We start from the raw sequence: 27,401 nt of genomic DNA, 5'->3' as shown, positions 1-27,401 counted from the left end.
GTTTCCTCTCGCTCAGTCACCACGACTCTGACCCAGTTGGGCATTTGGGAAGACCTCGTCCCCCATCCCATCGACATTGGTAATAACGTGATCATCCCATTCAGCCCGAGACGGTTGTGTGAAGAACTGGAGGGTTGTAAGTAGTCTGGCTCATTGCCTGTCACTCTCTCATCCTGATCAACTTTGATGGACGTTGACAGATGACTGGCTGGAGCCGTTCAAGGGCGACTGTGAGGGGTGTGAAAAGAACGATGCAACCAGAGTTTCGTGTCCAAAGGTCAGAAGCCCGTCTTCGTTTGGTGGCCCGTATTGACTCATTGTAAAATCATGTCAGCTTAAATTGATGCTTTCGGTTCGAAAAGTCGACGAAATAGCACACACAATTGAACCGCCGACGTTCGGCGACCGACCTTCTGACTACGTAAAATTTGAAGTTGAAAGCCATGGCGTACAGCGGGGTCTCGTGCGTCTATCTCTTCTTCGATTTTGACCACCATTTTCAAGAACAATTCATATTCAACAGCTCGGTGTCGAATTGCCTTTTTACAGGATGAAAGACCTTCGCGACGAGTCTCGAAAATTCACAGTCTATCCATTCCTTGGGGAGGTACTGACCTCATGGTTGTGGAACGCACCTGTTGATCCCGATTGGCATAACATTGATTCTTTGGTCAGTCAAGCTATCAAGTCTAAAGTCAGATAGTCATGTTGTATTGATCTTTTGTCCCGTCCTATCCGATAGCGATTTTGCCTTGTGGCGGAGAGGGTCCTCCAGCAAGATGGGACGTTTAGGCCCGAATGGTCGCCTGCGACTATTGTGGTATGTAATCACCAGCACCCCAAGGTCTCGCTCTTTTGGCTGATTGATTCAGAGCGAGTGGGAGGACTGGCCACTCCTGGTTGAATTTTATCCGGGGTACCCGGCCTTCAAGAAACACAGCGGCAACCGAGTGAAAGCGTTTTGGGCTGTGCCCAACACTCCTCAAGCCAGAGAGGTTCTTCAAGCTCACGGCCAGAATGTTGCTTCGACAGCTTGGATGCTAGCCCAGATGGACATGCCAACCCAGATGGACATCCCGGAACAACTGATTCCGCACCCTTTACAATTCTGGGATGCCATATATCTCCCATCCGGGTTCCATCCCAGGGACATATGGGAACTCAACGAAGAGATATCCAGCAGTAAGTCGTTTTGTTGAATCCTTACCGCTGCCTCTCAAGCTGATCCACTGCAATGCCGGACGTCAATAGAAAAGTGGCGGCAGCAATTCCAGATCGCTCCGGGAGGCTGCGAAGGGTGCACCATCTCCTATGACGGGATGCCTGCGTGTGACACAGTCAGTAGCTCAAAATCTTTGGGTAGCTCTGACTTACTTGCTATCAATCTGCTCCAGGCACACTCGATGATTGCGGCTGAACAGGAGAAAGACAAAGACTTCGAGAAGCATTCCAAAGTTGTTTCTCACGGCATTCAGCAAGCCCTGGTGTGTTCAATGCACACTTGATTCTGACTGCCATTCCTCAGCCCTATTCGTATTTGACAGCTCGGTCCCAAACTTCCATTCTACAGTGTGAGTCGGCGCGACAACAAAAATCATATCCGCATGGAATATCCATTCCTCGAGGGGAAACAGGATGAAATATTCGATGGAGCCAGCAGCAAGATAAAGAAGGTTCTCAATTTGGTCAGTCAAGTCTGAATTCAGGTAGTCCCCTGCAGGCCGTCTTGACCTTGTTTCTTTTGTGCCCAATAGCGTTTGTGCCTCGTGGCAGAGGAAATCATCGAGCACACAGAAGGAATGACCAGAATCGAATGGACACCGGCCGTTATAGTGGTACGTGACTATCTCCAACATCGGAAGATCTCATTCTGACGACCGCCGGTGTGTCCAGAGTGAATGGCATGAGTATCCCCTAGTGGTCAGATTCAAGGACGGATATGCGGCCTCCATTAAACATGATGGTGCTAATGTCAAGGCGTTTTGGGCTGTGCCCAACATTCGTGAAGCTAGAAATGCCCTCAAAACATTGGGCCACTACATTGCCCGCAGAATATGTTAACGCGACTTGACATAGGCCTGGCATAATCTGGCATATACATGTAGAGTTGAGATTGCCATCTCACAGGGCTGTACGATACTAGACATCCAGGGTAGATGGCTGAGAACAGACGCTCTAGGCACTGAGAGGAAGATGAGATTTTTGCGAAGTAGATACAGGGTATTTATACTTGGCTGGGTTCAACCAGAATGGAGGAGAGGCCATGTGTGCTACTATATTGTGTCGGAAGCATAGTGACCACGAATGACAAAGACGATCATGCAAGCAAAGACTGTGCCATGTCGCGCGGCAGCAAGGTATTGACATTAACATCACATTTTTCCAGGTGTTCCTTTGGCACGCGCACCAGAAGTAGACTTTTCAGTCGGTCACGATACCAATTACTAGTAGATGATCACGCCTAGGCACCCATCGGCACGTCTCTGAGTTGCTTGATCTCCTCTTTTGTCCACCCAGCACAAACCCCTGTCTTTGCGATGTTCACCACAGGCAGCGCGTCTCGTCACGCGCAACAGATGCCCCGACCCAAGCCTCCCAAGGCACGTGGTACGCAGACGTCGGTCGACGCATCGGCAAAGCGCTCACGTCGGCTCCGCAGGTGCGCCCTCGACCTCATCGCCTGCCACGGGCCCCTCGCAGAGGCCTGCCAACCCTAAACTAACGCACTGTGAGTCGACCGGCCACTGCCAGCCGCCACCGGTGCACGGACTGACGACGATGGCCCATGGCAGTCATATCATTGCCGATCGTGAACATCCTCCGCCCTCTAGAGCGCAGTCAATGGCAGGCTCATTATTTCCCGCTCTTCAGGGACACCATGCGAGCCTCCGCGCCTCCATGACGGGCTTCACGTCCGCGCTCCTCCAGGGCGCCCCCGCCGTCGCCGGGCTCGACCGCACCATCGTGATCCCGGCCCGCCGGCTCCACCTCACCCTCGGCGTCATGTCCCTTGACCAGCCCGGCAGCGCGCGTGCGAACGCGCCTCCGCCCACCCTCGGTGCCGCGCGCGCGCTGCTCGAGGCCCTCCTTCCGCGTGTGCTCCAGATGCTCCACGGGCAGAGGCTCAGGGTGGACCTGGAGAGGATGGACGTGCTGCAGCCCGAGCGGGGCGACGCGTCACGTGCGCATGTATTGTTCGTGGGCCCCGTGTTGGGCGGGGAGGACGGCAGGCGGTTGCGCTCTGTTTGTGGTGCGTGACGATCGAGCACCCTGAGCCTCGGGTCGGCTGAATACCTTGTAATGGACAGAGATGGTGCGCGGGGAGTTCATAGCGTCGGGGCTGATGGTCGACGACCATAGACCGCTCAAGGTGCGCCAGGGTCGCCGCTGTGCCACGCCTCACGTCTTTGTTTGCTCATGCATCCGTGTTGCGGAGACAGCTGCATTGCACGGTGCTCAACACGACGTACCGCAAGCCTCGACCACGCGGCGCGCGACAGCCGTTCTCGTACGCCGACATCCTGCAGTCCACGGCTTTCCGTGCGATCGCGGCGACCCAAGGTGACCATCTTCCCCGTCGTGTCGCAGTTCCGGTTTCATTCGTGCTGACGATGTCGCGGACGCAGGTAGCGGTATAGGGGCGCCGACAGCAGGCGGGCGGGCGAGGAGAGAGCCAGGCGCGGTGGATGTGCGGCTGGGCACGTGGGACGTCGAGGAGATGCAGATCTGCGAGATGGGGAGCTGGGGCCCCGAGGGCGAGTACGTGCGCGCGTGTGGGATCCCTTTGGTCTGAGAAGGGTCTGCGCTGGGGCTAGATCGGGTGACTCAGAGTGAGCGCTTGAGCGCTTGACTGGGCTGTGCCTGATTCGGCACCTCGCTCGGCCGTTAGAGACGTGGATCGCTGTCCGATTGCTGCAGCCGCAGGTTGGCCGTTGTGTTCCATCTCTTAGACTAGGCATCATCATTCTTGTATGTGATTGTATTCTTCAGTGTCTATCACACTCAGCTGCTATACCTGATGCCCTACAAAATGTACCAGTGCTGACTTGCGGCTCATACAAGCATCCCATGTCTGCGCGGTCAGAAATCTCCTCACACTTCATCCGGTCCAGACAGCCTGTTGAAAAGGGTTCAGTGAAGTCGGAGGACCGTACGACAGAACTTACGGGGCCCGGCTGCGTGTAGTTGGCTGCAACAAAAAAGTCAGCATGGCTTTCGAGGACCAACGCAAAGCAATGATCGCGCATACCAGGGATGGGGTACTGGCAAGTGCGGGTCAGAAATGCTGCGACACGCTACTAGTGCGAGAGACTCACGTTGATGTTGATGAGGATGCCCGGCTCCTGCGATAACACAGGGTGAATTAATATGTAAAAGTCCGGGAAAGCGCGGCACGCACGTAGCCGGTGTACACGCCAGGAATGGCGACGACGGGGCCGGGACTGCCACTGCCCCCGCCCGTGACGTTGATCTGACCGCACGAGAGCTGTCCAGAGGCGCGGCGCCATGAGGATCAACAAAAACAGAGCCACGGCGAGCGAACGCCGCTCACGTAGAACTGCGCGCCGCCGTAGGTCGACGCGACGTGCAGCGCGATGGCCTCCATGCGGACGAGGTACTGGCCCGTCGGCAGGTTCTTCGGCAGCGTGAACGTGACGCCCGCCAGGTTCTGCGCGGGCCAGCTGATGGACGTCCCGCCGTCGGTGACGGCGGAGATCTGGTAGACCTTGAACCAGACGGTGCCAGACCCGTCGAACGTCGCGGCGTCGCCGTCGGGCGCCTTCGCCATGTACACGTTGACGACGCCGGGGTGATAGATCGTGCCGTCGGACATGATGCCCAGCTGCGCGCCGGCTGCGACGGTGATCGTCGACGCCGTCGGGTCTGTCTGGGAGTCGTAGCACCGGAAGTCGGGGCTGGTGACATCGGTGACCTGGCGAAGCGGGACGGGGTAAGGAGCCGGCATTTGGGAGTAGGAATACGCATGAGCATGCATACAGGGGCCTGGGTATTGAAATTGTTGGTCTTGCGGACGTTCACCCACGCTGGAGTGGTCGTACCGCCCACAACGAGAGACGGGAATGTGTCTAGAATCCAGTTCAGTGTGATGAAACGACCGCAAGGATCGGGGACGTACAATGGGCGGTGGCTTGGGCCACGAGCACCGCGAGGGAGGCGAGGGACGTGAAGGTCTTCATCTTGTGGGAGTTGACTGCCATCCTTCAAACATCCGATCGCTTTTATACCTCGAACTGAGCGGGGGGACTACCAGTTCCTTTCAAGGCCAGTCTAGTCAGCATTGCACGCGGGTAATCAGAGTACTCGCAAAAGCTCAGAGTACGTGGATGAGCCATCCACCATTCCTCCGAGGCTAAATTGAAGATGGGTCTGCTGGTTGTCGATGTCAGCCTAGCCCAGCGAGACATGGGGAGATACGCAGGAGCGAGAAGGTCTCGTGTGGGGGCCAGCTGAATGGGTCATCGTTGCCATCAGCCAATCAGACCGGGGGGGTTGGGCTTCGAGTGGCAGACAAGCAGATAGCCTTCCGATGTTCGTCCATCTATTCCGAGTGTATGCCGCTCCGAGGGGTAGCTCCGACCAGCTACTTCGGAGACTATCGAGGCAGCAAGTTGTCCGCCAACAATTCCGAAGAGCTTGTCGAATGACCCGAGGCGACGTCTAGCTGGCATGTATGCGCACACAAAGTTGAGAATGTGAATTCTTGGAAGGTAAAGCAAAGCATCCTCAGCTCGATCAGAGCAGCAATCGCGCGTAGAGCTTTCGAATGCCATCATCGTAGTCGTGTGAGCACAAATGAAATGATCGTATCACTGTTGTTCCCCCGACTCCACACCGAAAATGATCCCGGTGTGTGGTTACAACGCGAAGCTTGATGAGCCTAGAAGGCAGCCAAAGTGCTGAGCAGTGTCCTTTGGAACCCAAAGACAGCTCTTGACGGAAAGTGCTTCGAGTCGAGTGACCACGCCAGACACATGCTGCGAGTCTGAGACCACTAGTCGCTGAGTTGAAGGAGATTCGGGCTCTGTAGCTGAGATTGTGAGCTCACATATTCAGCCCCAGATATACAAGATAGATTCGATACTGATATGTGAAGTTAAAGTTGGAATCTTTCAGCAGCTCGATTGCTCGCAGGATATATTGTCAATTCATGATCATATCTCTAGGGAGAGAAATCGTTGTGATTTGACGTCGTGAGATGCTCGAACAATGAGAAAACATGAAGCCGTCACTGAGTCCGTGGGAAAGCGATATGGCCGGAAGGAACGAAGTCGAATATAAAAAAGAGTTCGGCAAACCCCGGCCGTCGTTCTTTGTCACCGCCACTGGCAGTGCTCTGAACACGCAGAGGCTGCATGCCACCCATGACCAAGGTTCCTACTCACTGTATCGACACGTCGAGCATTTGACCAGTTCTCAATACAAACTTCCCGCAAATTTCTCACTTATCAGTTCTAAATACCTCAAAGTTCACACACTCTAAGCAAAAAATGGCTTTTTCACTTACGGCACTGGCATTTTCTCTTTTCGCTGGACTAGCACAGACAACGGATGCGCGAACATTCACCGTAGTCAATGCATGCCCATTCACCATCTGGTAAGCCACACAATTGTATCTCAAGGACCGTTGCATCTGCTGTTCAATTAAACGGAAGCATTGTATGATACCCGGGATCAAACCAGGCCGGCGGTAGGCCTATTTTGCCTCCGAAACTCACTCCAGCATTCATGTATCTTGATGCTCTTCATCAGATATTCACAGACCTGACTGTTGCACCTAACGTGCCGCAGTTTCCGACCGGGTAAATAGGGACCTCATATCAGGATCACACCATCAGCTTCCCATCCTCTTCCCAGCTGGAAGACCACATGCTGAGTAACCTTTGGATCAGATGGCAAGCGGCACCCTCAAACTCTGTCTCCTTCGAGGTCCCGGATAACTGGAAATCTGGTCGTATATGGGTAGGCCTTTGCTTGCATTAAGCCGCTTCGGGCATGGAATCTCAGATTCGACGGGCAGGGGCGGCGGGACTGCGACTTTACGACGAATCCGGGACCCAACTCGTGTCTCGACGGCGGTTGCAATGGCGGGCTTCTGTGTGACCCACACACAGGAACTGTGAGTGTCCATAATGCCTCTTTTTGTCAAACAATAGGAAGCTAATACCGGGAACAGGGCGTTCCTCCTGCTACTGTAGCTGAGTGGACCCTCCAAGGTGATGGAGGCCGTGATTTCTACGACGGTGATATCCTGCGTGCGCTTCCATGGACCAGCTAATTTGCTAATGTCTCGGATCTTGCAGTCTCCCTCGTGGACGGCTATAACCTGCCTATGGCCATCACAAACAACGCCAATTGTCCCGTGGCAGACTGTCCTGTTGATTTGGGACCTGATTGTACGTGTCCAGATAGCAACGGAACTTTCGGGAAGCTGAATACATGACTTTTGAAGGCCCGACTCCACTGATTGGACCCTTCGACTCAACTGGCTTCCCTGTAGGTTGCAAGAGTGCCTGCTCAGCAAATCTTGATGGAACCCCCAGTGAGCGTTTTTTGCCCCACGTCGATCTGGGCGCTAGAAGTTGAACTATGGTCCACACGGCCCTTGCGCATAGACGACTCGGCCAACTGCTGCTCGGGAAGTCATTCCACAGCGGCAACGTGCCCGTCGTCGGGCGTCGCTTTCTATAGCTACTTCAGTACGCGAGCTACCCTTTCACTCAGGGCATCGTACCCTTCACTGATTGTGACGGATTCGTCCCGATCCCACCGGGCTGTTCTGACTTCCTGTGCTACCATCACATCATTGTTGACCTTGTTTTACGGATGGTACATGCACAACGAATACAACAGAGGGGAACTGCCCAAACTCGTATGCGTATGCCTTCGACGAGAGCAGCAACACAGCCTTGTGGACTTGCAGCTCGAGTGCCAATCCCGATTTCACGCTCACCTTCTGTCCGTGAGTAACAACAATTCCATAATTCCTTGTGCACAGCCTCCTGCCCTCTATCTGTTGATCTTTCATCTTCTTACTCCGTTTTATGTGCCGCTCTGATGACCCACGGACTCTGTGTCCTTGTACTCTTATTCCCACCGCGCCTACATCCTTGACTTTGTCTCCTTGGCCACGTTGCCGGGTCTTGAGCTTGATGTTCTGATACACTTATCTATATTCCGTATCGGGACAAACCTGTCCAGGCCCACAAATGCCTCCGCTTTGGGCTCTGCCAGCATGTCCGCCTCTTTCATTCCCGGGACGACAGCTATTTCTGCATCTGCATCGACACCTGCGTCATCATCACTGTCCTCTCCACCCCCGCCTTCAGGTACGCACAGCAGTCCCCTCCCCCGCATCTGTTTGTTTCATTACCTCCCCCGTTGATGTGTCTATCTTTGCCTCTCTCTTATGCCTCATGCGGTGACTCGTGTGCTGACGACATCGTCGTTCTTGTTCTGCGTCACCCTTCTCGGTCATCTGCATCTCGGGACCCCTGCGCTTCTCTGATTGTTCTACCCGCTCACCACTGCACCATCCAACACGCCGGCGGGCGGTCCTGCCCCGCGGGCGTCTCCCGTTCTTGCTCCTTTCGCAATCGCTCGCAATCCGGTCCACGGGTGCACCAGGGACGGGTACATCTGAGGTCACAGGCTCGTCCGTCCAGACCTCGACGCTACTCCCCGCGCGAAGCGGCGCCACGCGCGGTGCCCTTCCTGCGTCCGCGGCGTGGGCATGGACGACTACGTACGTGCTCCCTGCGCTTCTCGTGTTCTGCTTCTCCCGGGCGGGGGCGGCGTGAGTGTCGCCGCCTGGGAACACACGAGGCGCCCAGCAGTGGGAACAGAAGGCGCGAGGGGGTTAGCGAGAAGGGCGAGGTACGCACGCAGGAGGAGGACGCGACTGAGTGGAGGGGGCCGGGCCAGGGAGAAGGAGGCGAGGCGAGAAGCAAACTCTATGGACGAGCGGACGGACGCGGAGGTTCTTTCGGCTACGAACAGCCTGCAGAGGCTACATCGCTACCCAGTTTTCTATATAAGACTTTTGTCTCGACCACTGCGAACTCGTCGCACCCAGGTCAGCCAACGAAGGCACATGGCGCAATACCACAAGCAGAGGCAGGCGTCCGTCTCTCTTCCGCATATCACACCACGCGCTCGCGTTATCGCACCTCGTACACGTAAATACTCGAGTACACGGCATACATACGCATACACACGCACGACGATGATACAATGAACCCTGAGCTACCCTGGATCTGAGACCGCCACCGCCAAGCGACCGCAGATTACATACACACAGATACGCCCGCGAGAGAAAAAGGCAACGCATACGGGAGTCGAAAAAAAGAAATAGTTCCGGGAGCGTGGAGCCTCGATCGAGGGGGCGCCCGGCCGGGTGTGCTTGATGGCTGAAATGTCTGTTACTCGTTGCGCGCTCGGTCGGCCGTCACGCGGCGTCACAGAAGCGTGATGTCCCCGAAAACGGGGCGGTGGTCGCTCGCGAGGACGCCGTCGTCGGTGAGGGCCGTCTCGACCTTGAACGCGTCGCCGGTCCTGCAAAAAAAGAAAAGAAAAGAGCAGGCACGGGGAGGTCAGGTCGTGTCGTGCATGAGAATGAGCGAGGAGAGCCGAGCCCAGACGAGACGAGACGTCGTGAAGCGAAGAAAAAGGCTGTGAAGCGTGGGATGGCAAGGACAGCATACAGGCAAGGCATGACTCCGGGCCATGGCAGATGCGGATTTTCCGCTAGAGGCCGAGGGATGTACGATGGAAGCAAGAGAGAGAAGGATCGTCGGGCACGAATCCAGACACATGTGTGAAGAGAGATGAAAACGCCGGCCGGGGCCGTCGCAAGGGCAGGAATTAGACGAGCCTGACGAATAGACCCAGTAGAATGCCCGAACGGTAGAACAAAAGCAGAACACAGCCATACTGCCGGCTCACGACAACAGAACAAGACGGAAAAAAACAAGGCCTCGACAGGACAAGAGAAAAGTCCACGTACCAGCCTCCGTTGCTGCCCCCAAATACAAAGTCGATGTGCGTGTACTGGCTTGCGTCCTGGGGGGCGACGAAGCCGGTGTACGTCGCAAAGTTGCCCGACGCGGCGAACCGCGACACGCGCGTGCGCAGGTCGATGGCCGTGAAGTTCGGCAGGACGTTGCTTGGAATCGGGTAGCGGTCGACGAACGTCTGGTTGATTGCGACGGGGGGCAGCGCGCCTGTGATGATATTGTACGCGCCCGAGTCTGTACCCGTCGACGGACTGTATTCGTCCGAGGAGAGTAAGCCAAGTTCAATCAGATGCAACGCTTAGTTGTGCGAATGCCAGAACAGAGGGGGCGCGGTAGAAGGGACAAGGGGCGTACCTGTTGAAGTCACCCGTGACGAGGACGAGCCCACGGCCGCTCCCGCCCTGCGCAGCCTCAAAGCGCGCGCGCCAGAGTATAAGCGACGCGCCGAGGCGGCGTTGCGCGTCGGACTGGTCGTCGAGATGCGTATTGAGGTAGGTGAAGAGCGTGCCGGTTGCTCGGGCGCGTAGACGCACCGCGGTTGCGATACGCACGGACCCTGCGCCGGGGAATTTGGATCCCGGGACGAAAGGCGTGTTGCTGTAAGGTTAACGTTTGTTCAGGTGCGGGCAGCACGGTGCAGACTAAGACACTCACGAGAGCCAAAACGTGTCGTTGGAGAGAAGATCGAAAGTCGATCTGGGGAAAACGACGTATCAGTGCGTGCGCCCCAGACCAGAAGAGCACAGGACGGCAAATCAGCGAGGCCATGTTCTTCGAGGAAGGCGACCGGCAAAGGCCTTGAAATTCAACATGCGGATCGTGTGAAGACGTGCGCCGCGGCGGCAAGCAAATACATATGTAATGAAAACCGACGATGCGAATCGACTTCGGCAAGTGGATCGCGTGTTATCGCATCGCGTCGCGTAACTCGCTTCCGCGTGCTGTCAGCGGTACAATACCAGAGGAGCCGGAGAATGGGGTCCGGAACCATATCGTCCCTGCACGACTGGCTGTTCAAAGGAGGTAAAACGCACTTTTGGTAGAAGATGGGGCTGAATTCGCCAGCGTCTACACCGTCGTCTCTCCCAACGCCGAACTGTGAGTCAGAAGCAAAGCGAAACGTGGGTGTTTCAGCATCAAATGCCAATGTATTGGGTGATAGGACGTGGGAGCACGAATGCGCGGATGATCCAGAACGTGTAGACGTACCCAGCCCCAGCCATCGCCCAGCAACTCTGCGAGGTCGTGGACTTGTCTGACAAGTCCTTCTTGGAACCCTGCACAGCATTTGTCCGCGAGTGCGATTGGGGTCGGAGAAGGCCGCGGTGAGCTCTGCGATCAGAATATGCTGATCGCGGTGTGAGAAATTCACCTGCGAGGACGATATTCTCGCTGAGCAAGCGCTGCGCAACTTTAATTCTCCGTGTGCTCCACGGCTGCTCGCCCGTGAGATTGAAGAAGGCAGGCTGCTGGAGCGGATCTGCGAGCGATGCGAGCGTCTGCTGCACAGTGATGTTGTTGGGCATGGAATCGTAGCGAAGGTTCCATGACGCGATGCGGATCTGGGTGGAAGAAGACGAGGATGCGGCGGAAGCCATGGTGTACGTGCAGCCGATGAGGACGATCAGGGTCAGCCACTGCCAACCGGAAAAGGGAAGCATGCTCGCGGAAGTTGGCGGGTCAGATGCGGACGTGGACGGGTGCACGAGAGGCGGTGCAGCTTTGCTGGCGAGGCTTTGGGCGATGGGATGCGCAGTCGCATCCTGCGCTTTAATAGTAGCCGATGTCGATGGAAATAGGGCGGGGTCGAGAGGCACAGTGGCACTTTGGGCACGTTGGTCGCAGTCGAGAGAGGAGTCGAGGTCGGACGGGGACACATGATCGCTGAGGGGACGTCGCGCTCGTGCCGGGGAGGACTCATGATCCATCGAAGACAGCGAAGAAGCACGAACGTGTCACTGTACAAGACTCACAGGGAACAAGGATAGCCAACAACAACAACAAGAGTCAGGGTGCCAACACAGATGTGAACATTCAGTAGCTGAGCCACCGACGCGTCCGGTCGCGCGCAGCAGCGAACGGCGGAGCAGCGCCGGGCGTCTACGGTGGAGCGCTGGGCGCCTGCGAGGGAGGCGTGCCCCTGCCACGTGTTTGGTGTTCTGCGCGGGCGGGGAACGCCGACGGGAGCATTGCACGGGGTGTTCGGGGACGAGGTGCACGGTACCACGTCTTGAGTACGTGCAGGTACGTGCGTGGACGGGAGTTGGATAAGAGACCGGCGCTAGGGACCGCATCGGGGGCTGGCCGGAGAGGCCGGCGCCGGGGATGCGGGGAGCGGAGTACGAAGGCTGAGAGGGCTTGGTCCCGGGGGACGGGATGGCGTCGTGCGTAGCGATCAGTGGGCGCTCGCCAGCCTGTTGTCTGGGATCTTTTGCGGGCCTCGGTTGTGGAGGACATATATAGGACTCCTCCTGCTCTGCTCGCCCCTCCATCTGTCCTCCTCTTTTCGCGCCCCGTCCCGCTCCTCTCCCACATGTACGGCCACCCCTACGGCTCTCAGCCCCAGCAGGGCTACTCGTCCCAAGAATACCCCCCGCAGCCTCAGCCCGCCTCCGCATCCTCTGCGTCCAGAAGCCGGGAGGACCGCCCTCCCCGTCATCACTCCTCCTCTCGCTCTATCGGCGACCCCCTCAACTTCACCAGCGGGCAGTTCTCAGGTCAGCTCATCCGCGCCGAGCTCGTCGAGCTCCAGAAGGCAGATCTCGGCAGAAAGTCCGTGTCCATTCACTCTCCGACGCGATCCGCTCACGAATCCCCCTCCATCTTCTTTTCCTCTTTCTTTCGCCCCCCAGATACGCCCGCAAGGATCGCAGACCCCTCGATCCACCGCCCGTCGTCCAGCTCCGGCTTTACAAGGTTCAGAGCGATCAGAGAGAGGTCGAGGTCGAAAATTACGAGTGCGTCCAATTCCCTGTCATCTGCCCTCGCCGCGCCTCCGATCGTCTCTGTTTTTCGTTCTCCGCAGTGACATCAGCAACATGGGCTTGATCTGCCATGTCGATCTCTTCCCGGTCCCCCCACAAGAGTCGTCGTTGCGCGAGGGCTCCGTCGCGGATGGCAAGCGCAGACAAGACGCCGCGTCATCGAGCCACTCCTCGTCCATGCCCTCCACCATGTCCGCGTCGCCGTATCCCTCCGGCAACCAGACGTACCCTTATACCTTCCCTGCACCCCAACCCCCTTATCAAGGCGCGGGCATGCCGCCGCACGGCGCTCCCTCCGTCGGCATGCCGATGCAGCTCCCTCCCATGCACATCCCTCCTACCTCACAATACACCCACGACCCCGCAACCGCCTCGCACCATCCGAGTCATCCGCCGCAAGAGTTCGACGTGGTACACATACACCAAAATCACCCCATCACAGAATCCTCCAAATGCACCGAAGCACTCGCCGGCACGACCTTCGTCCAGGCGTCGAACCTCGACTACAAGGGCAATAAAGTGTTGATGTTCGTTTTCTCAGTCCGTGTTATTCTCCTTCTGGTCTCCTTCCTCGTCCCTCATCTCCACCCCATTCCTTTACCGTCCGCGCCTCATGACTGCTGACACTTCCTTCTTCCCTACCCATGCTGTTCCGCCGCCGTTCCGTGACTCGCCCCGTGCATTCCGCACACAGGATCTGGCCGTCAAGATGGAGGGCAATTTCATCCTGAGGTACCGCTGCTTCGACCTCTTTTCGAAAGTGTCGACCGACGAGGGGGAGACGCCGGTGTGGGCGCAATGCTACGGCGGTCAGTTCCGGGTCTACTCTACCAAGGAGTTCCCTGGCCTGCGCGCGTCTACGGACCTGACAAAGGTGCGTCTCGTCCTTTCTCGTGTGCGTTTGACATCTCGGCTCAATGCCGTTTCCGTTCCCACTCTCCACTCGCTCTCACTCTCTGCCCCCCGCCCCGGCTCCGACATTCACGCTGGTGCCCACGCCCACTTTCTGCGTCTTCTCCCGCTTCTGCGTGTTTATCACGCTCCGTTCCTCTTTGGCCAGCACTTGTCCTACTTTGGCGTGCGGCTTAACCTGCGTGAAACGGAGCGCAAGCGCCGGAAGAAGGTCGACGATCCGGCTGCCCTGGCCGCAGCAGCGAACAAGGGCAAGGGGAAGCGCAGGGACGAGGGCGATGGAGGAGAGGGTGGGTATCGACAGTACGATGATTAGAGGCGCGTGCTGCCGGTGCCCCGCCCACTGACATGGCCATGATCGCGCAGCGGGGGCGAGGCGGAATGGGTGTGAGCAGGCCGAAAGCGAGGGTGGGGTGGGTTAGAGGGGTCAGGCCGGGGTCTGGTTGGGGACCGGGGGGCTGGTGCTGGAGTCGCCCGACTTGCGTGTCGGGGGCTGGCTAGCTCTGTCGACCCCGCTTCTGTTTGCTTGCTCGTTGCGCGATCGGTTCCGTTCTCACTCTCGCTCCCCTTCATGTCTCTTCCTCGCGCGTGACCCCTCGGCGCCGTCGACGTCGATGCTTCTTTTGTTCCCTCCCTCTGCTCTTTAAATCTAGCCCCATCCATGCCTTGTTAGCGCGTCGGCACTTTACTATCGTCTCTTCATTCTGCTTCTCTTTCCTTCCCATGCGCCGTGCGCGCGGGAGGTTCCACCCCCAATCTGATTCCCTCGACGCTCCCGACCCGATACATACCGTAGTGAATCCTCGCGAATGTGCAGAATATGAATGCGAATCGATGCGAATTTACCATTCGGAGCGAAGCCAAAATGTCTGATGAAACGGATCACGATCGAGATCAGTATGTGGAATGCGCAAGGCTACGATTGTAGATCGATTGGTGATCCTTCGATGTTCGATGTTCCTTAGTGGGTTTTTCATTAACTTTATTTCCACGCGCGTCATTGGGCTCTCAATTTAGGAATGTATGCTCCGAACGACACGTCGTTCTGAACATGTTTGAATTACTGAGCGACGATATGGAATCTGGTGACTATGACCAGTGACTAGTGACTCGTCGACTGGGTCAGAATTGTGGGCGTCTATAGGTCCAACGGGTTTCCTTATCAATCTAGCATCTAGCCGACCTGCCAAAAGGAATCCAGCAGATTCTACGGCGATTTTACAGATAGGCTTCGGTGAGTGTACTTATTTGCGTCGACTCGGCTGCCGCCTATATGTGAGTTAGGTCAGCAACAGAGACTAGACGGCAGTGGCCCCCGGAGGGACGGCGGAGCATGTTGCGGACTTTCATTTGCGCCCGGTTTCGGAGTCAATGTTTCGGACAGCGATTCCGAGCGTGATGCATGATGGGCCAGCGTGCGACCTTGTGCTTATCGTCCATGGAACTTGACAGAGCTCTCGGTCGGATCAGAAGCTCCGTCGACATGGGATATCCTCGGGCCTCAGTCGTACTGTGATATCTCGCGGTTCCAGCAGGTTCCAGCGCGCTTTTTCAGATCCTCTATTCGGATGCTTCTTTATGAAGGGTCTGCTGTCGTCTCATCGATAGGGTTCAGTAGGGTTCTCTGCACGCGAGGACTCTCCAGCCGGTTGAAAGAATTCCCGAGCAGACGTCATGGGTCTTTCAGCTGGAAGGGGCCTAGTCGCGTCGGTTTGCGTGCGCGAATAGAGAGGATCAGAGTGGGAGAGTGGCGATCGGCAAGCTGCGAAGCTGGAGCGCGTCGACAGACGCACGAGGGACAGCGGCCTCAAGCCTAATAGTCGAGGAGCCAGGGACGCGTGTGCGGTGGGCATCTGACCTCGTCGAAGTTGTGTGCAAGGCAGGCGGATTGAATGGGAGAGCCGATGTCACCGCTCGTGCGCCGGATGTGCCTCGCTCGTCATCCCGGGGAGCACGGATAGGTACCGGGCTATGGCCCCGGCCTCGCGGACACCCGTTCGCCTGGTCCGCATATTTGGTTAGATTTGATTCCGTCGGATGCGTATCTCGAAGCCGATCGTGCCCCCTCCCATCTGTCCCTCACCGTCGCCCGCAGTTCTTTCAGGTCCCCTTCGAAGTCTGAGCTTCCGGAATGCGCGTGACCGACGCTGTAACTGGCGTCGATGTCGGGCATTGCATCGTGCAGGTCTATCGGCCCGATCGCAGAGGGTGCAACGGTTTGTTGAAGCCGCGCATGGTCATGATGGGTAATAGACACGGGCTTCGCCACCCGGTCAAACGGTAAGGAACGGTCTCCTCTCTAACTAGCCATAGTCGACTAGTTCATAGCCCCGCGCGAGCCGCTGCGCACTATATCGCCCTCTGGAGCTCTCTGCATCCCTAGATCGTACACATGGAGGTGGAAATCACGGGCTCAACTTATTCCTGGTGCACATTCTACCGGAGATGGACCCCGCGGCGTTATCCTCGCATCCATCGAATAGGACGCGCGAATACTGCGCTCGTGGCACTGTTGGACTTATTGATCGTGCTTGCGCCGTTCACTCATTTCGCCGAGGATGCCCGTATGGGAATCCAAGGATGGGGTTCCTAGGATGAGCTGCGCTCGGCGGCGACGATGCACGAAGCGCAGGTTTGAATCCGTATATGGGAGCAGAGGGGCGAAATTAGAGCCTGTGCAGGATGATGCTATGTATGTGATTTACTCGTTTGGTGTTGGCGCGCAGTTCATTGATCCGAGCGTTAGGTTCAATTATGATACTGAATGCGGCTCTAATCACGGTACGTATAGAGTACGGCGTTCACTGCTCAAACCATCGTGGATGTGTCTGGTCTTCTGGCCAAGGTATGTGCGTTCTTCCATTCCAAGTACAGGGTGATAGATGACCGGCGTAATTGCGCCTACGCAACGAACGTGTGTAAATAGTCGTTTCTGCGCCGTACATTATCGAACCTAGGGCAGTGGTGGGTTTGGGACGCCATGGACCCAGGCGCGGCGTGTGCCGTTGGTGTCCCCGGACGTCGCCTGTCGCAGTTATATTGCCGGCAAGGGCCCGGCTCATTATTTGGACCATGTGGGCTTTGGCTTGCGCTGCGTGATCTGGGAGACTGGAGATTCAGTGCTAAGTCTCGATCGGCGCTCAAAGGTTTCCGGTCAGAACACCCCCTGCCCCAGTACCCAGCATCTCTCCGGATCTCCGTTCGGCCGTAGACTTGAAGCCCCATTTTTTAATCTCTACGCGCCCATCTTCTACTCTTTTTAGCTTCGCTCAAGGTTTGATCGTCGACGCCTTCATCCCGCAGAAGAACACAGTCATCAAATAATGGTGGTCATCTTTGATCCTTGATTAGCGAGTGTTTAACATTCCAAGCCCGCGGCTGTATACGGGCTGTATTCATTTTCGATGTCCAGGGAACCTGGTGCAGGCGCGTTTCCCCAGCGATACCCGAAAACCTGATTCTACAGCTGTAGGGTTCGCCCGCGTCAGGATGACGAGATGCGGCTTTGAGTCCGAGTCGGAGGCGCTACCTGGCGCTACATCATTGTGCAGCTGGAGGCGCGCTGCGAACCCCCGGCCTGACCTCAATCGCTTTTGGAGCTGCAGCCAATCTGGGTATCAAGATGTCCGTCCCCCTCTGTCGGTTGCCTCGATCTCTGGTTCTGGGGGCCTCTCGCCAGCGCCAAGGGTGGTATTCGCAGTTGCGTGTTTTAGGCTCGTGATCGGTCCCGGAGTCGGAGTTGGTTCTGCGAGGCCACGCGAGACCAGGGACCAGTCCGGGTTGTGCTGGGGAGACGACGAGGAAAGCGGCTCGGGGCAGTTCAGGCTTATCATCCTCTAGAGCCCACTTCGCGCGTCGCTTTGAGGGTTTCGGGGACCTGGACCGAGGCCTACCCCTAGGCCTAACTTTAGACCATCTGCGCTGCCGGGAATTCGATAGTCAGCGTGTCCGGCCGTGGGTGGGTCCTTGTCCTGGGCCGCACTCAAAGTAGCAAGGTTTTGTCTTTTTGCTGGTACCATACGGGCGGATGGCGCGGCCTGCGACGTGGTGCGCACCCCTAAGGCCGTGTGCGATCGGGGCGTCTACAGTGAGTGTTTGGGACCGCCAGGGAGTGAATTTTTCTTCAGGGTGGGCTTAACGCCGATCATCGATGACGATTTTCGCTTCTATGGCGTCAGGTTTCAGGCGCAATGGGGGCAGAGGACGGCTTCGGGAGCGCTTTCGTTCTGTCCAAAGATGGCCTCTCGATAGGCTTGCCTGTGCGAGATTCGAGCACGAGGCTTTTGGGAGGAAGACGGTCCGGTATCTAGCTCTGCTTTCGTGATCTGGTCTGTGAACAAAAAAAGACAGGGTGTGTCTATTTCTCTATTTTTGTTTGCAGGATCACTTGTTGTGCGTCCAGGCAGCGGCAATCTGCCGTCGTCTGGCAGATTAGGTGCTACCAGAAGTGGTATTCAGTGACCATCCAGACATTGAATGTAGTTCGCGAGAAACGCTGCCCTTGGCAGAGACTGGCCTGCAACTTTTCAACGGGCCTGCTGCTGTCGAGTGTTGAACCCGTATATGTTATTTTTACGGCGGCAGGTCTGCTCCCGAGCGCGCAGTCGCGTGGCAGTCACAAGTTGTGGGGTTTCCCACCTGCTCGTCCCGCATAGCTGTTTTTGGTTTTGGCGTGGCGCTGAACATTTGCAAGAAGCGGACACCTGCTGCCTGCAGGAGCGGGTCTCGTTCAGGGGAGCATGCTTTAAATATAACGACACTAGGCAGCGGCCCGGCGCCTTCGATACGACATGAATTGTGCGTCATGTACACTATCTAGAATCGAACAAATAGAGGAGTGCGGCAATGATGAGACACGAGGCTGTGCCAGCTTCCCGTATCGTTCTTGGGAGTCGTATGGGGCGACTAGATGCTAGATGGAGAGAGCAAATTGCCGATTTTGTCTACCGTCGTGGCGCGTTCAATGAACCTTGGACCTATTTTTGAGATTTAGGCGGCCTCGTGCGATATGGTATAGCTTGAAGAAGACTGCGACCGACGGGTCCTTGAGAGCTTGAGGGTGGAGTGGGTGCTAATATACATGGCGCATCCCGCTGTGGAGCGCTCGCGACGACTTACCTGGCTTGGGCCGCTCTCACTCCCACAGTTATTTTCTTTCTGTGAAGAGTCGGCGCGGACTCCGCTTTTGGAATGCAGGCCCCGGATTGACTCCGAAACCTCGACAAGTTGGGTATATTTTGATCGAGACTGGGCGTGGTCCGGATGATGGCCCTGATTAGGGGCTTCAGCGCGAATGTCGAAGGCGCAGGCGGAGAACAACATATGCGTCGAGCTGTTGGAGGACAGCGGGGCGCTGAACGTCGACTGTGAATTGAGTGAACCGGTTGCAGTGTGGGGTGGAGAGAGGCAGTGCGAGCGACAAATGGGTGGACGTCGTGAGAGCCGGTGGCGGAGGCCGTGGCGCCGCAGGCCGCAGGCATGCCTCAATCAAGTTCGCGCGGTCTCGCTCGCCTGACCTCGACCACACTCCTCCCCCAACGGCCATCTCCTCCCGCCCCTTCCCACACAGACGAAGGCGACGACATCCGCGACGGCGAGCACATAACATTCGCCCCATTGTCACATACACACCCCCTCGCCGTCGCAGTAGTACCTCGCACAAGCCTCTCTCATGGCTGCCCGCCCGCCGCCGAGGAGCCGCGAGGGCGTCTATGTGTCTCCCTCGCCTCCCAGCAATGTTCACGACCCATTTAATCATAGATACGATGATAATGACCCCGAGCATGCATATGGTCGAAGAGACACTTACGGATCAGACAGCAGCGCTGCATATAATGAGGGAGAAAGAGGGTATTATGACCACGGCGACGTCTATGGTACGTTTTAGGCGCCTCGTTTGGTAGCTCCTTTGTTCAGCTACCTATCCTTTCTCCCTTACAGGCCATCCAGACACAGACTCGGAGCATGATGTGTATGCACGAGCACCATCAGCAGAGTCCCTTGGAGGCCGTATGGGCATGTCGGACACCTCTGCTCCTGTCTGGGGCGACCACGGCGCTTCTCAGTATGGCGGCGGACGAGAGCCATACCCCGCTTGGGACGCAGGTCGCCAAATCCCCCTGTCGAAGGAGGAGATCGAGGATATCTTTCTAGACTTGCAACAAAAGTTTGGCTTTCAGCGGGATTCCATGCGAAATATGGTGCGTCTCCCTCTATCCCCTTTTTTCCTCCCCTCCTCACCCGCTCTCGTTGTCAGTTTGACTTCACCATGCAACTACTGGACAGTCGCGCCTCACGGATGTCTCCCCATCAAGCTCTTCTCACGCTACATGCGGATTATATCGGTGGTCAGCATGCCAACTACCGCAAATGGTACTTCGCCGCGCAGCTCGACCTAGACGATGCCGTCGGCCAGACACAAAATCCTGGCTTGCAGCGCCTAAAGTCGACAAAGAAGCGCGGGCGGAATACTTCGGCGAAGTCGCTGGCGAGCGCCATGGACCGCTGGCGGCAGGCGATGAACAACATGAGCCAGTACGACCGCATGCGACAGCTCGCGCTCTTTTTGATGTGTTGGGGTGAAGCGGCGCAAGTGCGCTTCACGCCCGAGTGCCTGTGCTTCATCTTCAAGTGCGCGGACGACTACTACCGCTCTCCCGACTGCCAGAACCGCGTCGACCCAGTGCCTGAAGGACTCTATTTGCGCGCTGTGATCAAGCCACTGTACCGATTTATTCGGGACCAGGGGTACGAGGTTTCGGATGGGAAGTTTGTGCGGCGGGAGCGTGACCATGACAGGATTATTGGATATGACGACATCAATCAATTGTTCTGGTATCCTGAGGGCATCGCCCGGATCACCCTCACTGACAAGGTGCGAATGCTTTTGATCTGATATTGTTATGGTGTTCTCATTGTTACGCACGTGTGTTGCAGACACGTCTTGTAGATATTCCACCAGCGGGTCGGTTCATGAGGTTTGATCGAATTGACTGGAATCGCGCCTTTTTCAAGACGTACTACGAGAAGCGCTCGTTTGGTCATGTCCTTGTCAACTTCAATCGCATCTGGGTCATTCACATCGCGCTCTACTGGTTCTATACGGCATACAACTCGCCGACGGTGTACCAACCTAAGATTCGGAACTCTCCCGCGTTGACATGGTCAGCGACCGCTCTCGGGGGTGCTGTGGCCACTGTGATCATGATAGCTGCTACCCTCGCCGAATTCTCGTACATCCCCACGACTTGGAACAACACCTCTCATCTCACACGGCGGTTGCTCTTCCTGTTTGTCACGCTCGCTCTCACCGCCGGCCCGACCTTCTACATCGCGATCGCAGAAAACTCGGAAGCCGGCGGAGGTCAACTCGCGCTCATCCTCGGCATCGTGCAATTCTTCATCTCGGTCGTCGCGACGCTCCTGTTCTCGATCATGCCCTCCGGGCGCATGTTCGGCGACCGTGTCGCTGGCAAGTCGCGCAAGTACCTCGCCTCGCAGACGTTCACTGCGAGCTACTCCGAGCTCGCGCCGCAGGCACGCCTCGCCTCGCTCTTGCTCTGGTTCCTTGTCTTCGGATGTAAATTCACCGAGTCGTACTTCTTCCTCACCCGCCTCTCCTTCCGTGACCCGATCCGCGCCATGGTCGGCATGCGCATCCAGAATTGCGAGGAGAAGCTGTTTGGGAACGCGCTGTGCAGAAATCACGCGGCGTTCACCCTCACGCTGATGTACATCATGGACCTCGTGCTGTTCTTCTTGGACACGTTCTTGTGGTACATCATCTGGAACACGGTGTTCAGTATCGCGCGCTCGTTTGCGCTGGGTTTGTCAATCTGGACGCCGTGGAGGGAGATCTATGCGAGGTTGCCGAAGCGAATTTATTCGAAGATCTTGGCAACTTCGGATATGGAGGTCAAGTACAAGCCCAAGGTGGATACTCCTTCCTCTCGTTTTCGATGTTGGCCCCTAACGTTCGTCTCGTTTAGGTATTGGTGTCGCAGATATGGAACGCCATCATCATTTCCATGTATCGCGAGCACTTGTTGTCCATCGAACACGTTCAGAAGCTCCTGTATCATCAAGTCGATACTCCTGATGGTCGTCGAAGCTTGCGGGCCCCTCCGTTCTTCATCTCGCAGAGTGACAAGAGCTACAAGGGCGACTTCTTTCCACCTGGGAGTGAAGCGGAACGCCGTATCTCGTTCTTTGCGCAATCGCTTACGACGGCCATTCCCGAAGCCCTTCCGGTCGACGCTATGCCAACCTTCACGGTCTTGACCCCACACTACAGTGAAAAGGTCAGTTGCGTAGGCTAGCGTATTCTATTGATCGCTAAAGCTATGCTATATCGTAGATTCTTCTGTCGCTGCGAGAAATCATCAAAGAGCCCGACATGAACAGTCGTGTCACCTTGCTGGAGTACCTGAAGCAGCTGCACAGTCTTGAATGGGAAAACTTTGTCAAAGATACCAAAATTCTCGCTGAGGAGTCCGAAATGTACAATGGCAACAATCCTTTCTCGGAAGAAAAGGCACAGTCGAAGACGGACGATCTGCCCTTCTACATGATTGGGTTCAAGAGCGCGGCGCCGGAGTTTACGCTTCGGACCCGTATCTGGGCTTCGCTTCGTGCGCAGACGCTGTACCGGACGGTCTCTGGGATGATGAACTATGCCAAGGCGATCAAGCTACTCTACCGCGTGGAGAACCCGGAGGTCGTGCAGATGTTTGGCGGGAACACGGACAAGCTTGAGCGCGAGCTCGAGCGGATGGCGCGCAGGAAGTTTAAGTTCGTCGTCTCGATGCAGCGGTACTCCAAGTTCAACAAGGAGGAGCATGAGAATGCCGAGTTCTTGCTTCGCGCGTACCCCGAATTGCAGATCGCATACCTGGAAGAGGAGCCGCGGAAGGAGGGCGGAGATCCGCGCTTGTTCTCTGCGCTCATCGACGGACACTCGGAGTTCAATTCCGAGACGGGCCAACGCAAGCCGAAGTTCCGCATTGAGCTGCCTGGAAACCCCATCTTGGGAGATGGCAAGTCGGACAACCAGAACCACGCGATCATCTTCTATCGCGGTGAATACCTGCAGCTCATCGACGCCAACCAGGACAACTACCTCGAGGAATGTCTCAAGATCCGCAACGTCCTTGGCGAGTTCGAGGAGTACTCCGTGTCCAGTCAGAGCCCGTACGCGCAGTGGGGCCACAAGGAATTTAAGAACTCTCCTGTCGCCATTGTCGGTGCGCGCGAGTACATCTTCTCGGAGAACATTGGTATTCTGGGTGACATCGCGGCGGGCAAGGAGCAAACGTTCGGCACGCTCGCCGCACGGTCTTTGGCATGGATTGGCGGCAAACTGCACTACGGACACCCGGATTTCTTGAATGCGACATTCATGAACACGCGCGGAGGTATCTCCAAAGCGCAGAAGGGTTTGCACTTGAACGAGGATATCTATGCGGGTATGACGGCTTTTGGGCGTGGGGGACGCATCAAGCACACCGAGTACTATCAGTGCGGCAAAGGGCGTGATCTTGGGTTCGGCACGATCTTGAACTTCCAGACGAAGATCGGGACAGGTATGGGCGAGCAGATGCTCAGTCGGGAGTACTATTATCTCGGCACGCAGTTGCCTGTCGACCGGTTCTTGACGTTCTACTACGGCCATCCTGGATTCCACATCAACAACATGCTCATCATCCTGTCGGTGCAGTTCTTCGTAGTCACGAGTGAGTGCATACGGTCTGCATGTGGCGAGTGTGAGAGGCTGATTTTGTTCATTTCAACAGTGGTCTTTTTGGGAACACTCCACTCGCAGTTGACGACGTGTCGATACACGAGCACTGGACAGCCCGTAGGGAATCAGGGCGGATGTTACAACTTGCAACCCGTTTTCTCTTGGATTGAGCGTTGCATCATCAGTATCTTCCTCGTCTTCATGATCGCTTTCTTGCCTCTGTTCTTGCAAGGTCAGTTTTGTTTTCATATGTGTCTACACAGCATTCATTCTATTTTGCAGAGTTGATTGAGCGCGGGACTGGGCGAGCGATCGTGCGCCTGAGCAAACAGTTCATGTCGCTCTCTCCCGTGTTCGAGGTGTTCTCGACGCAGATATACACGCACTCCATCTTGAACAATTTGACGTTTGGAGGCGCCCGATACATCGCCACTGGCCGTGGATTCGCGACGTCCAGAATATCGTTCAGCATCCTATTTTCCCGCTTCGCCGGTCCAAGCATATACCTCGGGATGAGGACGTTGTTGATGTTGCTCTACGTGACGCTGTCGTTCTGGACGCCGTATCTGATCTACTTCTGGATATCAATTCTCGCGCTCTGTGTTGCTCCGTTCTTGTACAACCCTCACCAGTTTTCGTTCGCGGATTTCATCGTGGATTACAGGTAAGCCTCTTCATCACTTCGTGAAATGTTAGAGGTGTGTCTGACATGATGTTTACAGAGAATTTTTGCGTTGGATGTCTCGTGGTAATTCTCGATCCCACAACAACTCGTGGATCGGATACTGTCGTCTGTCGCGAACAATGATCACTGGATACAAAAAGAAGAAACTGGGCAGGCCTTCCGAGAAGCTGTCAGGCGATGTTCCTCGGGCGGGCTGGCGCGCAGTCATAGTATCGGAAGTCATATTCCCCATCGTTATGGCCGTCCTCTTCGTTATTGCCTACATGTTCGTCAAGTCGTTCCCCGTGAACGGCAAGACACCGCCTAGCCCGCTGATTCGCATCGCTGTCGTCTCGATCGGACCAATCGTCTGGAACGCCGGCGTGCTCCTTGTGCTCTTCTTTGTGTCGTTGATGCTCGGACCTATGCTTGATTCATGCTGCACCAGGTTCGGTTCGATCATGGCAGCCCTTGCGCATACACTTGGAACGATTGGGATGATTGGGTTTTTCGAGTTCCTCGTGAGTCGTCCTTAAAATTGTTGATGAATAATATCAGCTGATTGCGTTTGCCCAGTGGTTCCTCGAGCTCTGGAACACATCGCACGCCGTACTTGGTTTGATCACAGTCGTCGCCATTCAGCGTGCTGTGCACAAGGTCCTCATCTCCGTCTTCCTCTCGCGTGAGTTCAAGCACGACGAGACCAACCGCGCATGGTGGACGGGCAAGTGGTACGGTCGTGGACTCGGTTCGCATGCGCTGTCGCAGCCCGCGCGCGAGTTCATCGTGAAGATCATTGAGCTGTCACTCTGGAGCTCCGACATTCTCATCGGCCACTTCCTCCTGTTTATGCTCACGCCGCCGCTGTTGATCCCATACATCGACCGTCTCCATTCTGTACTTCTTTGTGAGTGCCGTTTTAACTTCTCTGATGAATCGGTCGTCTAACGTGCGTGTTGACAGTCTGGCTTCGGCCGTCGAAACAAATCCGTGCACCGATCTACAATATCAAGGTCCGGAAACAGCGACGTGCGATTGTGCGTAGTCTTTCTTGTTTGCGGCATTTTACATGGTCTTGACATGAGAAATTCCGCAGATTATCAAGTACGTTCCTATCTATATTTCGGTCATTGCTCTTTTTGTGGCTTTGATCGCCGTTCGTGAGTGCCGTTTTCTATCGCCATGCAACGCTTCGGTGCTCATGATGTCGTCCGTGTCTTCAGCCGCCATCCTCAGTAATACGATACGCATGAACTGCTCGTTGTGCAATAGTCTGTAACTTGAACACTTGTTTTCGATTTCGTCTTGTTTCGCATACGTCTCGTCGCTCTCTTCTCTCCTCTCCTCACGCTCATAGATCGAGGACTGTCCACTCTCCCGTTGTATGTGCTCCTAGCTCTGCGCGCCTCGCTCGAACGCACCCACATCGAGCGAGCAAGCGGGCAGTGTCTTTTCGCTACGGACTTACTCTCCCTGACGATACGCAGTCGATGGATGTTGTCCATATCCGTGCCGAATCCGTACTCTCTTCCTCTCACGCGCATATTCATACGTTCTGATACGAGCTCTCCTCTCTCACACCTTCATCGTCGGATCGCGTTCTTTCGATTTTGAAGTCCATTACCACATTTGTCCCCGTCTTATTCCCTTCCTCTCTCTCTCTCTCTCTCTCTCTTCGAGTCGTATCTTCTTGGACTTTACAGTGTAATGAGTGAAATCAAGTTGGTGTGGTCGACGCGGGATTTACTGTGTAGCTCGTGCATCGAGCATGCGAGGCTCCTTGAGGCAAGGGAGCGCAAAGTACCGCTGCAACGGTGCTCATTCGTCCTTGTTCGTAATCTATCAAAGAGGACGAGAGGTATGACTTGAGGTATGGTCCGGGCACACGGCACGAACAATAGCAGCCAGCGCACCCGCACACATGGAGCCACCAACAGCGTGCAGCGACGAATGGCAGAGTCCATGCGCGCATGGTTACAGACGGCACATACCACATGAATTACCACACAAGGAACCGTACGATACTTACCACACCCACCACTAATTCCACGCTAACGCGTCCCATCCTCAATGAGGTGCCCACATGCCCTTCGAGGGCCACTGCGGAGCACAGTTTAAAAGCAGGTCACCTATATTCCTCACGAAAGTAGATATCCCATACGTACGTAGTCTAGACATGCGGTACGCCGCCATTAGACTATAATACAGTTTTTTTTTTAAAAAAGGGTATGGTCCATCCCATTTTAGCATTTATACCCTTGTCGGCCATGACGCGGCCCTAGCCGGTGTCAGCTGCGGTGGATATCGCAAAGGCATGATGGCAGGGCCCCAGGGGATCAGATTGGATCTAGTATCTGACGTGATATCACGCCCGCAAACTAATGCAGCACTACCGCTGGCCTGTGCGTATGCGTGCGGTGAACTGGAGCAGTTACCTCCGGCATCCGAAAGATCGGCGCTGCTTAACACTCATAGAGCACTCATAGTGTACGAAACACTCAAACGGTTAGCGCTTACAGTGCTTTGCAATAGACTTTTCACTCTCTATTTGCGGCGAGACGACATCAATATTTGTTCTCACCGGACAAAGTGACGCCCTGCGTGTCACTTAGCTCAGGCCCACCGACATCGTTGATTGCTACAAGTATGTATCACCGCGTCATCATCTTTTTCGTGCTCATATTACCAGGGTCTGGTTTCCGTGGTCACCCTCGTGAGTATGCAAAAGGATTGTTGACAACTCCATGATCTCGATAGCATCGGAGAATGTTGTGGACAGTATGAGTAGGCATTTCAGCTGGAATTTGATATCTTTTGAAACTCAGCTCGCTCACGTGCAAGGAAGCTCACGTGCTAGTCAAGAGAAAGCTCAAAATATCATTTATGGGCAGTCCTGATGTGCAACGCACAGTCACCGTGAGTGTCTCTCATATAATGCATTGCGGTCGCACCTACTTAAACAAAGGCTAAGCGCGAAGCATCCATGTCTATCCCACAAGCCTCTACTTTTTGGCTTGGTTTCTCCAGTATCTCCTGCTTGGTGTCTCCGCTAAGACCTCCTCTCCTTA

General features: G+C 55.8%; 13 protein-coding genes across 13 annotated transcripts; 7 read left to right on the top strand and 6 right to left on the bottom strand.

The window, feature by feature from the left end:
• Nucleotides 1–402: 402 nt before the first annotated feature.
• Nucleotides 403–2,307, top strand: HETIRDRAFT_156542 (uncharacterized protein). Its single transcript, XM_009552617.1, has 9 exons — nucleotides 403–463; nucleotides 524–670; nucleotides 743–820; nucleotides 873–1,182; nucleotides 1,252–1,337; nucleotides 1,395–1,484; nucleotides 1,545–1,685; nucleotides 1,755–1,835; nucleotides 1,894–2,307. The coding sequence occupies exons 2-9, from the start codon at nucleotides 551–553 to the stop codon at nucleotides 2,059–2,061; spliced, it is 1,074 nt and encodes a 357-aa protein (XP_009550912.1). The 5' UTR covers nucleotides 403–463; nucleotides 524–550; the 3' UTR covers nucleotides 2,062–2,307.
• A 107-nt stretch (nucleotides 2,308–2,414) lies between these two features.
• HETIRDRAFT_147887 (uncharacterized protein) lies at nucleotides 2,415–3,653 on the top strand (the record flags this gene model as incomplete). The annotated part of the gene is made up of 7 exons (XM_009552616.1): nucleotides 2,415–2,607; nucleotides 2,660–2,728; nucleotides 2,793–2,809; nucleotides 2,872–3,250; nucleotides 3,309–3,370; nucleotides 3,441–3,561; nucleotides 3,627–3,653. Coding segments are annotated over exons 1-7 (744 nt in total), but the record flags the coding sequence as incomplete, so codon positions are not given.
• Nucleotides 3,654–4,099: 446 nt separating this feature from the next.
• On the bottom strand, nucleotides 4,100–5,198 carry GH61A (glycoside hydrolase family 61 protein; the record flags this gene model as incomplete). Its single annotated transcript, XM_009552615.1, has 8 exons — nucleotides 4,100–4,117; nucleotides 4,167–4,189; nucleotides 4,250–4,262; nucleotides 4,317–4,343; nucleotides 4,400–4,486; nucleotides 4,553–4,933; nucleotides 4,999–5,087; nucleotides 5,138–5,198. The coding sequence occupies 8 exons, from the start codon at nucleotides 5,196–5,198 to the stop codon at nucleotides 4,100–4,102; spliced, it is 699 nt and encodes a 232-aa protein (XP_009550910.1).
• Nucleotides 5,199–6,509: 1,311 nt separating this feature from the next.
• HETIRDRAFT_326935 (putative thaumatin PR protein) lies at nucleotides 6,510–7,985 on the top strand (the record flags this gene model as incomplete). The annotated part of the gene is made up of 10 exons (XM_009552614.1): nucleotides 6,510–6,616; nucleotides 6,703–6,709; nucleotides 6,772–6,821; nucleotides 6,912–6,981; nucleotides 7,040–7,138; nucleotides 7,196–7,262; nucleotides 7,323–7,415; nucleotides 7,472–7,561; nucleotides 7,635–7,718; nucleotides 7,873–7,985. The coding sequence occupies 10 exons, from the start codon at nucleotides 6,510–6,512 to the stop codon at nucleotides 7,983–7,985; spliced, it is 780 nt and encodes a 259-aa protein (XP_009550909.1).
• Nucleotides 7,986–8,254: 269 nt separating this feature from the next.
• Nucleotides 8,255–9,201, top strand: HETIRDRAFT_460617 (uncharacterized protein; the record flags this gene model as incomplete). Its single annotated transcript, XM_009552613.1, has 3 exons — nucleotides 8,255–8,348; nucleotides 8,647–8,815; nucleotides 8,865–9,201. 3 exons carry the CDS (start codon nucleotides 8,255–8,257, stop codon nucleotides 9,199–9,201), a joined length of 600 nt encoding a protein of 199 aa, XP_009550908.1.
• HETIRDRAFT_65490 (uncharacterized protein) lies at nucleotides 9,191–11,632 on the bottom strand (the record flags this gene model as incomplete). The annotated part of the gene is made up of 7 exons (XM_009552223.1): nucleotides 9,191–9,573; nucleotides 10,025–10,285; nucleotides 10,389–10,631; nucleotides 10,689–10,730; nucleotides 11,069–11,130; nucleotides 11,244–11,311; nucleotides 11,407–11,632. The coding sequence occupies 7 exons, from the start codon at nucleotides 11,630–11,632 to the stop codon at nucleotides 9,477–9,479; spliced, it is 999 nt and encodes a 332-aa protein (XP_009550518.1). The 3' UTR covers nucleotides 9,191–9,476.
• Nucleotides 11,633–12,134: 502 nt separating this feature from the next.
• HETIRDRAFT_105466 (uncharacterized protein) lies at nucleotides 12,135–12,491 on the bottom strand (the record flags this gene model as incomplete). Its single annotated transcript, XM_009552612.1, has 1 exon — nucleotides 12,135–12,491. One exon carries the CDS (start codon nucleotides 12,489–12,491, stop codon nucleotides 12,135–12,137), a length of 357 nt encoding a protein of 118 aa, XP_009550907.1.
• A 51-nt stretch (nucleotides 12,492–12,542) lies between these two features.
• On the top strand, nucleotides 12,543–14,787 carry HETIRDRAFT_65493 (developmental regulator VosA). The gene is made up of 6 exons (XM_009552224.1): nucleotides 12,543–12,806; nucleotides 12,887–12,991; nucleotides 13,069–13,141; nucleotides 13,241–13,558; nucleotides 13,713–13,892; nucleotides 14,079–14,787. The coding sequence occupies exons 1-6, from the start codon at nucleotides 12,568–12,570 to the stop codon at nucleotides 14,244–14,246; spliced, it is 1,083 nt and encodes a 360-aa protein (XP_009550519.1). The 5' UTR covers nucleotides 12,543–12,567; the 3' UTR covers nucleotides 14,247–14,787.
• HETIRDRAFT_480022 (uncharacterized protein) lies at nucleotides 14,116–14,774 on the bottom strand. The gene has a single exon (XM_009552611.1). It carries the CDS (start codon nucleotides 14,591–14,593, stop codon nucleotides 14,243–14,245), a length of 351 nt encoding a protein of 116 aa, XP_009550906.1. The 5' UTR covers nucleotides 14,594–14,774; the 3' UTR covers nucleotides 14,116–14,242.
• HETIRDRAFT_327258 (uncharacterized protein) lies at nucleotides 14,755–15,336 on the top strand (the record flags this gene model as incomplete). The annotated part of the gene is made up of 3 exons (XM_009552610.1): nucleotides 14,755–14,894; nucleotides 15,037–15,164; nucleotides 15,215–15,336. The coding sequence occupies 3 exons, from the start codon at nucleotides 14,755–14,757 to the stop codon at nucleotides 15,334–15,336; spliced, it is 390 nt and encodes a 129-aa protein (XP_009550905.1).
• Nucleotides 15,337–15,664: 328 nt separating this feature from the next.
• HETIRDRAFT_454702 (uncharacterized protein) lies at nucleotides 15,665–16,103 on the bottom strand (the record flags this gene model as incomplete). The annotated part of the gene is made up of 2 exons (XM_009552609.1): nucleotides 15,665–15,931; nucleotides 16,014–16,103. 2 exons carry the CDS (start codon nucleotides 16,101–16,103, stop codon nucleotides 15,665–15,667), a joined length of 357 nt encoding a protein of 118 aa, XP_009550904.1.
• A 1,444-nt stretch (nucleotides 16,104–17,547) lies between these two features.
• On the bottom strand, nucleotides 17,548–19,410 carry HETIRDRAFT_105469 (uncharacterized protein; the record flags this gene model as incomplete). The annotated part of the gene is made up of 4 exons (XM_009552608.1): nucleotides 17,548–17,766; nucleotides 17,824–18,012; nucleotides 19,049–19,294; nucleotides 19,351–19,410. The coding sequence occupies 4 exons, from the start codon at nucleotides 19,408–19,410 to the stop codon at nucleotides 17,548–17,550; spliced, it is 714 nt and encodes a 237-aa protein (XP_009550903.1).
• Nucleotides 19,411–19,601: 191 nt separating this feature from the next.
• HETIRDRAFT_37236 (glycosyltransferase family 48 protein) lies at nucleotides 19,602–25,875 on the top strand (the record flags this gene model as incomplete). The annotated part of the gene is made up of 13 exons (XM_009552174.1): nucleotides 19,602–19,806; nucleotides 19,847–20,130; nucleotides 20,187–20,804; nucleotides 20,867–21,862; nucleotides 21,919–22,230; nucleotides 22,287–23,661; nucleotides 23,722–23,901; nucleotides 23,952–24,333; nucleotides 24,392–24,854; nucleotides 24,910–25,240; nucleotides 25,297–25,370; nucleotides 25,430–25,493; nucleotides 25,557–25,875. The coding sequence occupies 13 exons, from the start codon at nucleotides 19,602–19,604 to the stop codon at nucleotides 25,610–25,612; spliced, it is 5,340 nt and encodes a 1,779-aa protein (XP_009550469.1). The 3' UTR covers nucleotides 25,613–25,875.
• Nucleotides 25,876–27,401: the final 1,526 nt, after the last annotated feature.

The sequence above is a fragment of the Heterobasidion irregulare genome, assembly GCF_000320585.1.
Source record: "Heterobasidion irregulare TC 32-1 unplaced genomic scaffold scaffold_10, whole genome shotgun sequence".
Taxonomy (NCBI): domain Eukaryota; kingdom Fungi; phylum Basidiomycota; class Agaricomycetes; order Russulales; family Bondarzewiaceae; genus Heterobasidion; species Heterobasidion irregulare.
The sequence above is the reverse complement of the archived record's forward strand: the minus strand, read 5'-3'. Positions and strand labels throughout refer to the sequence as shown.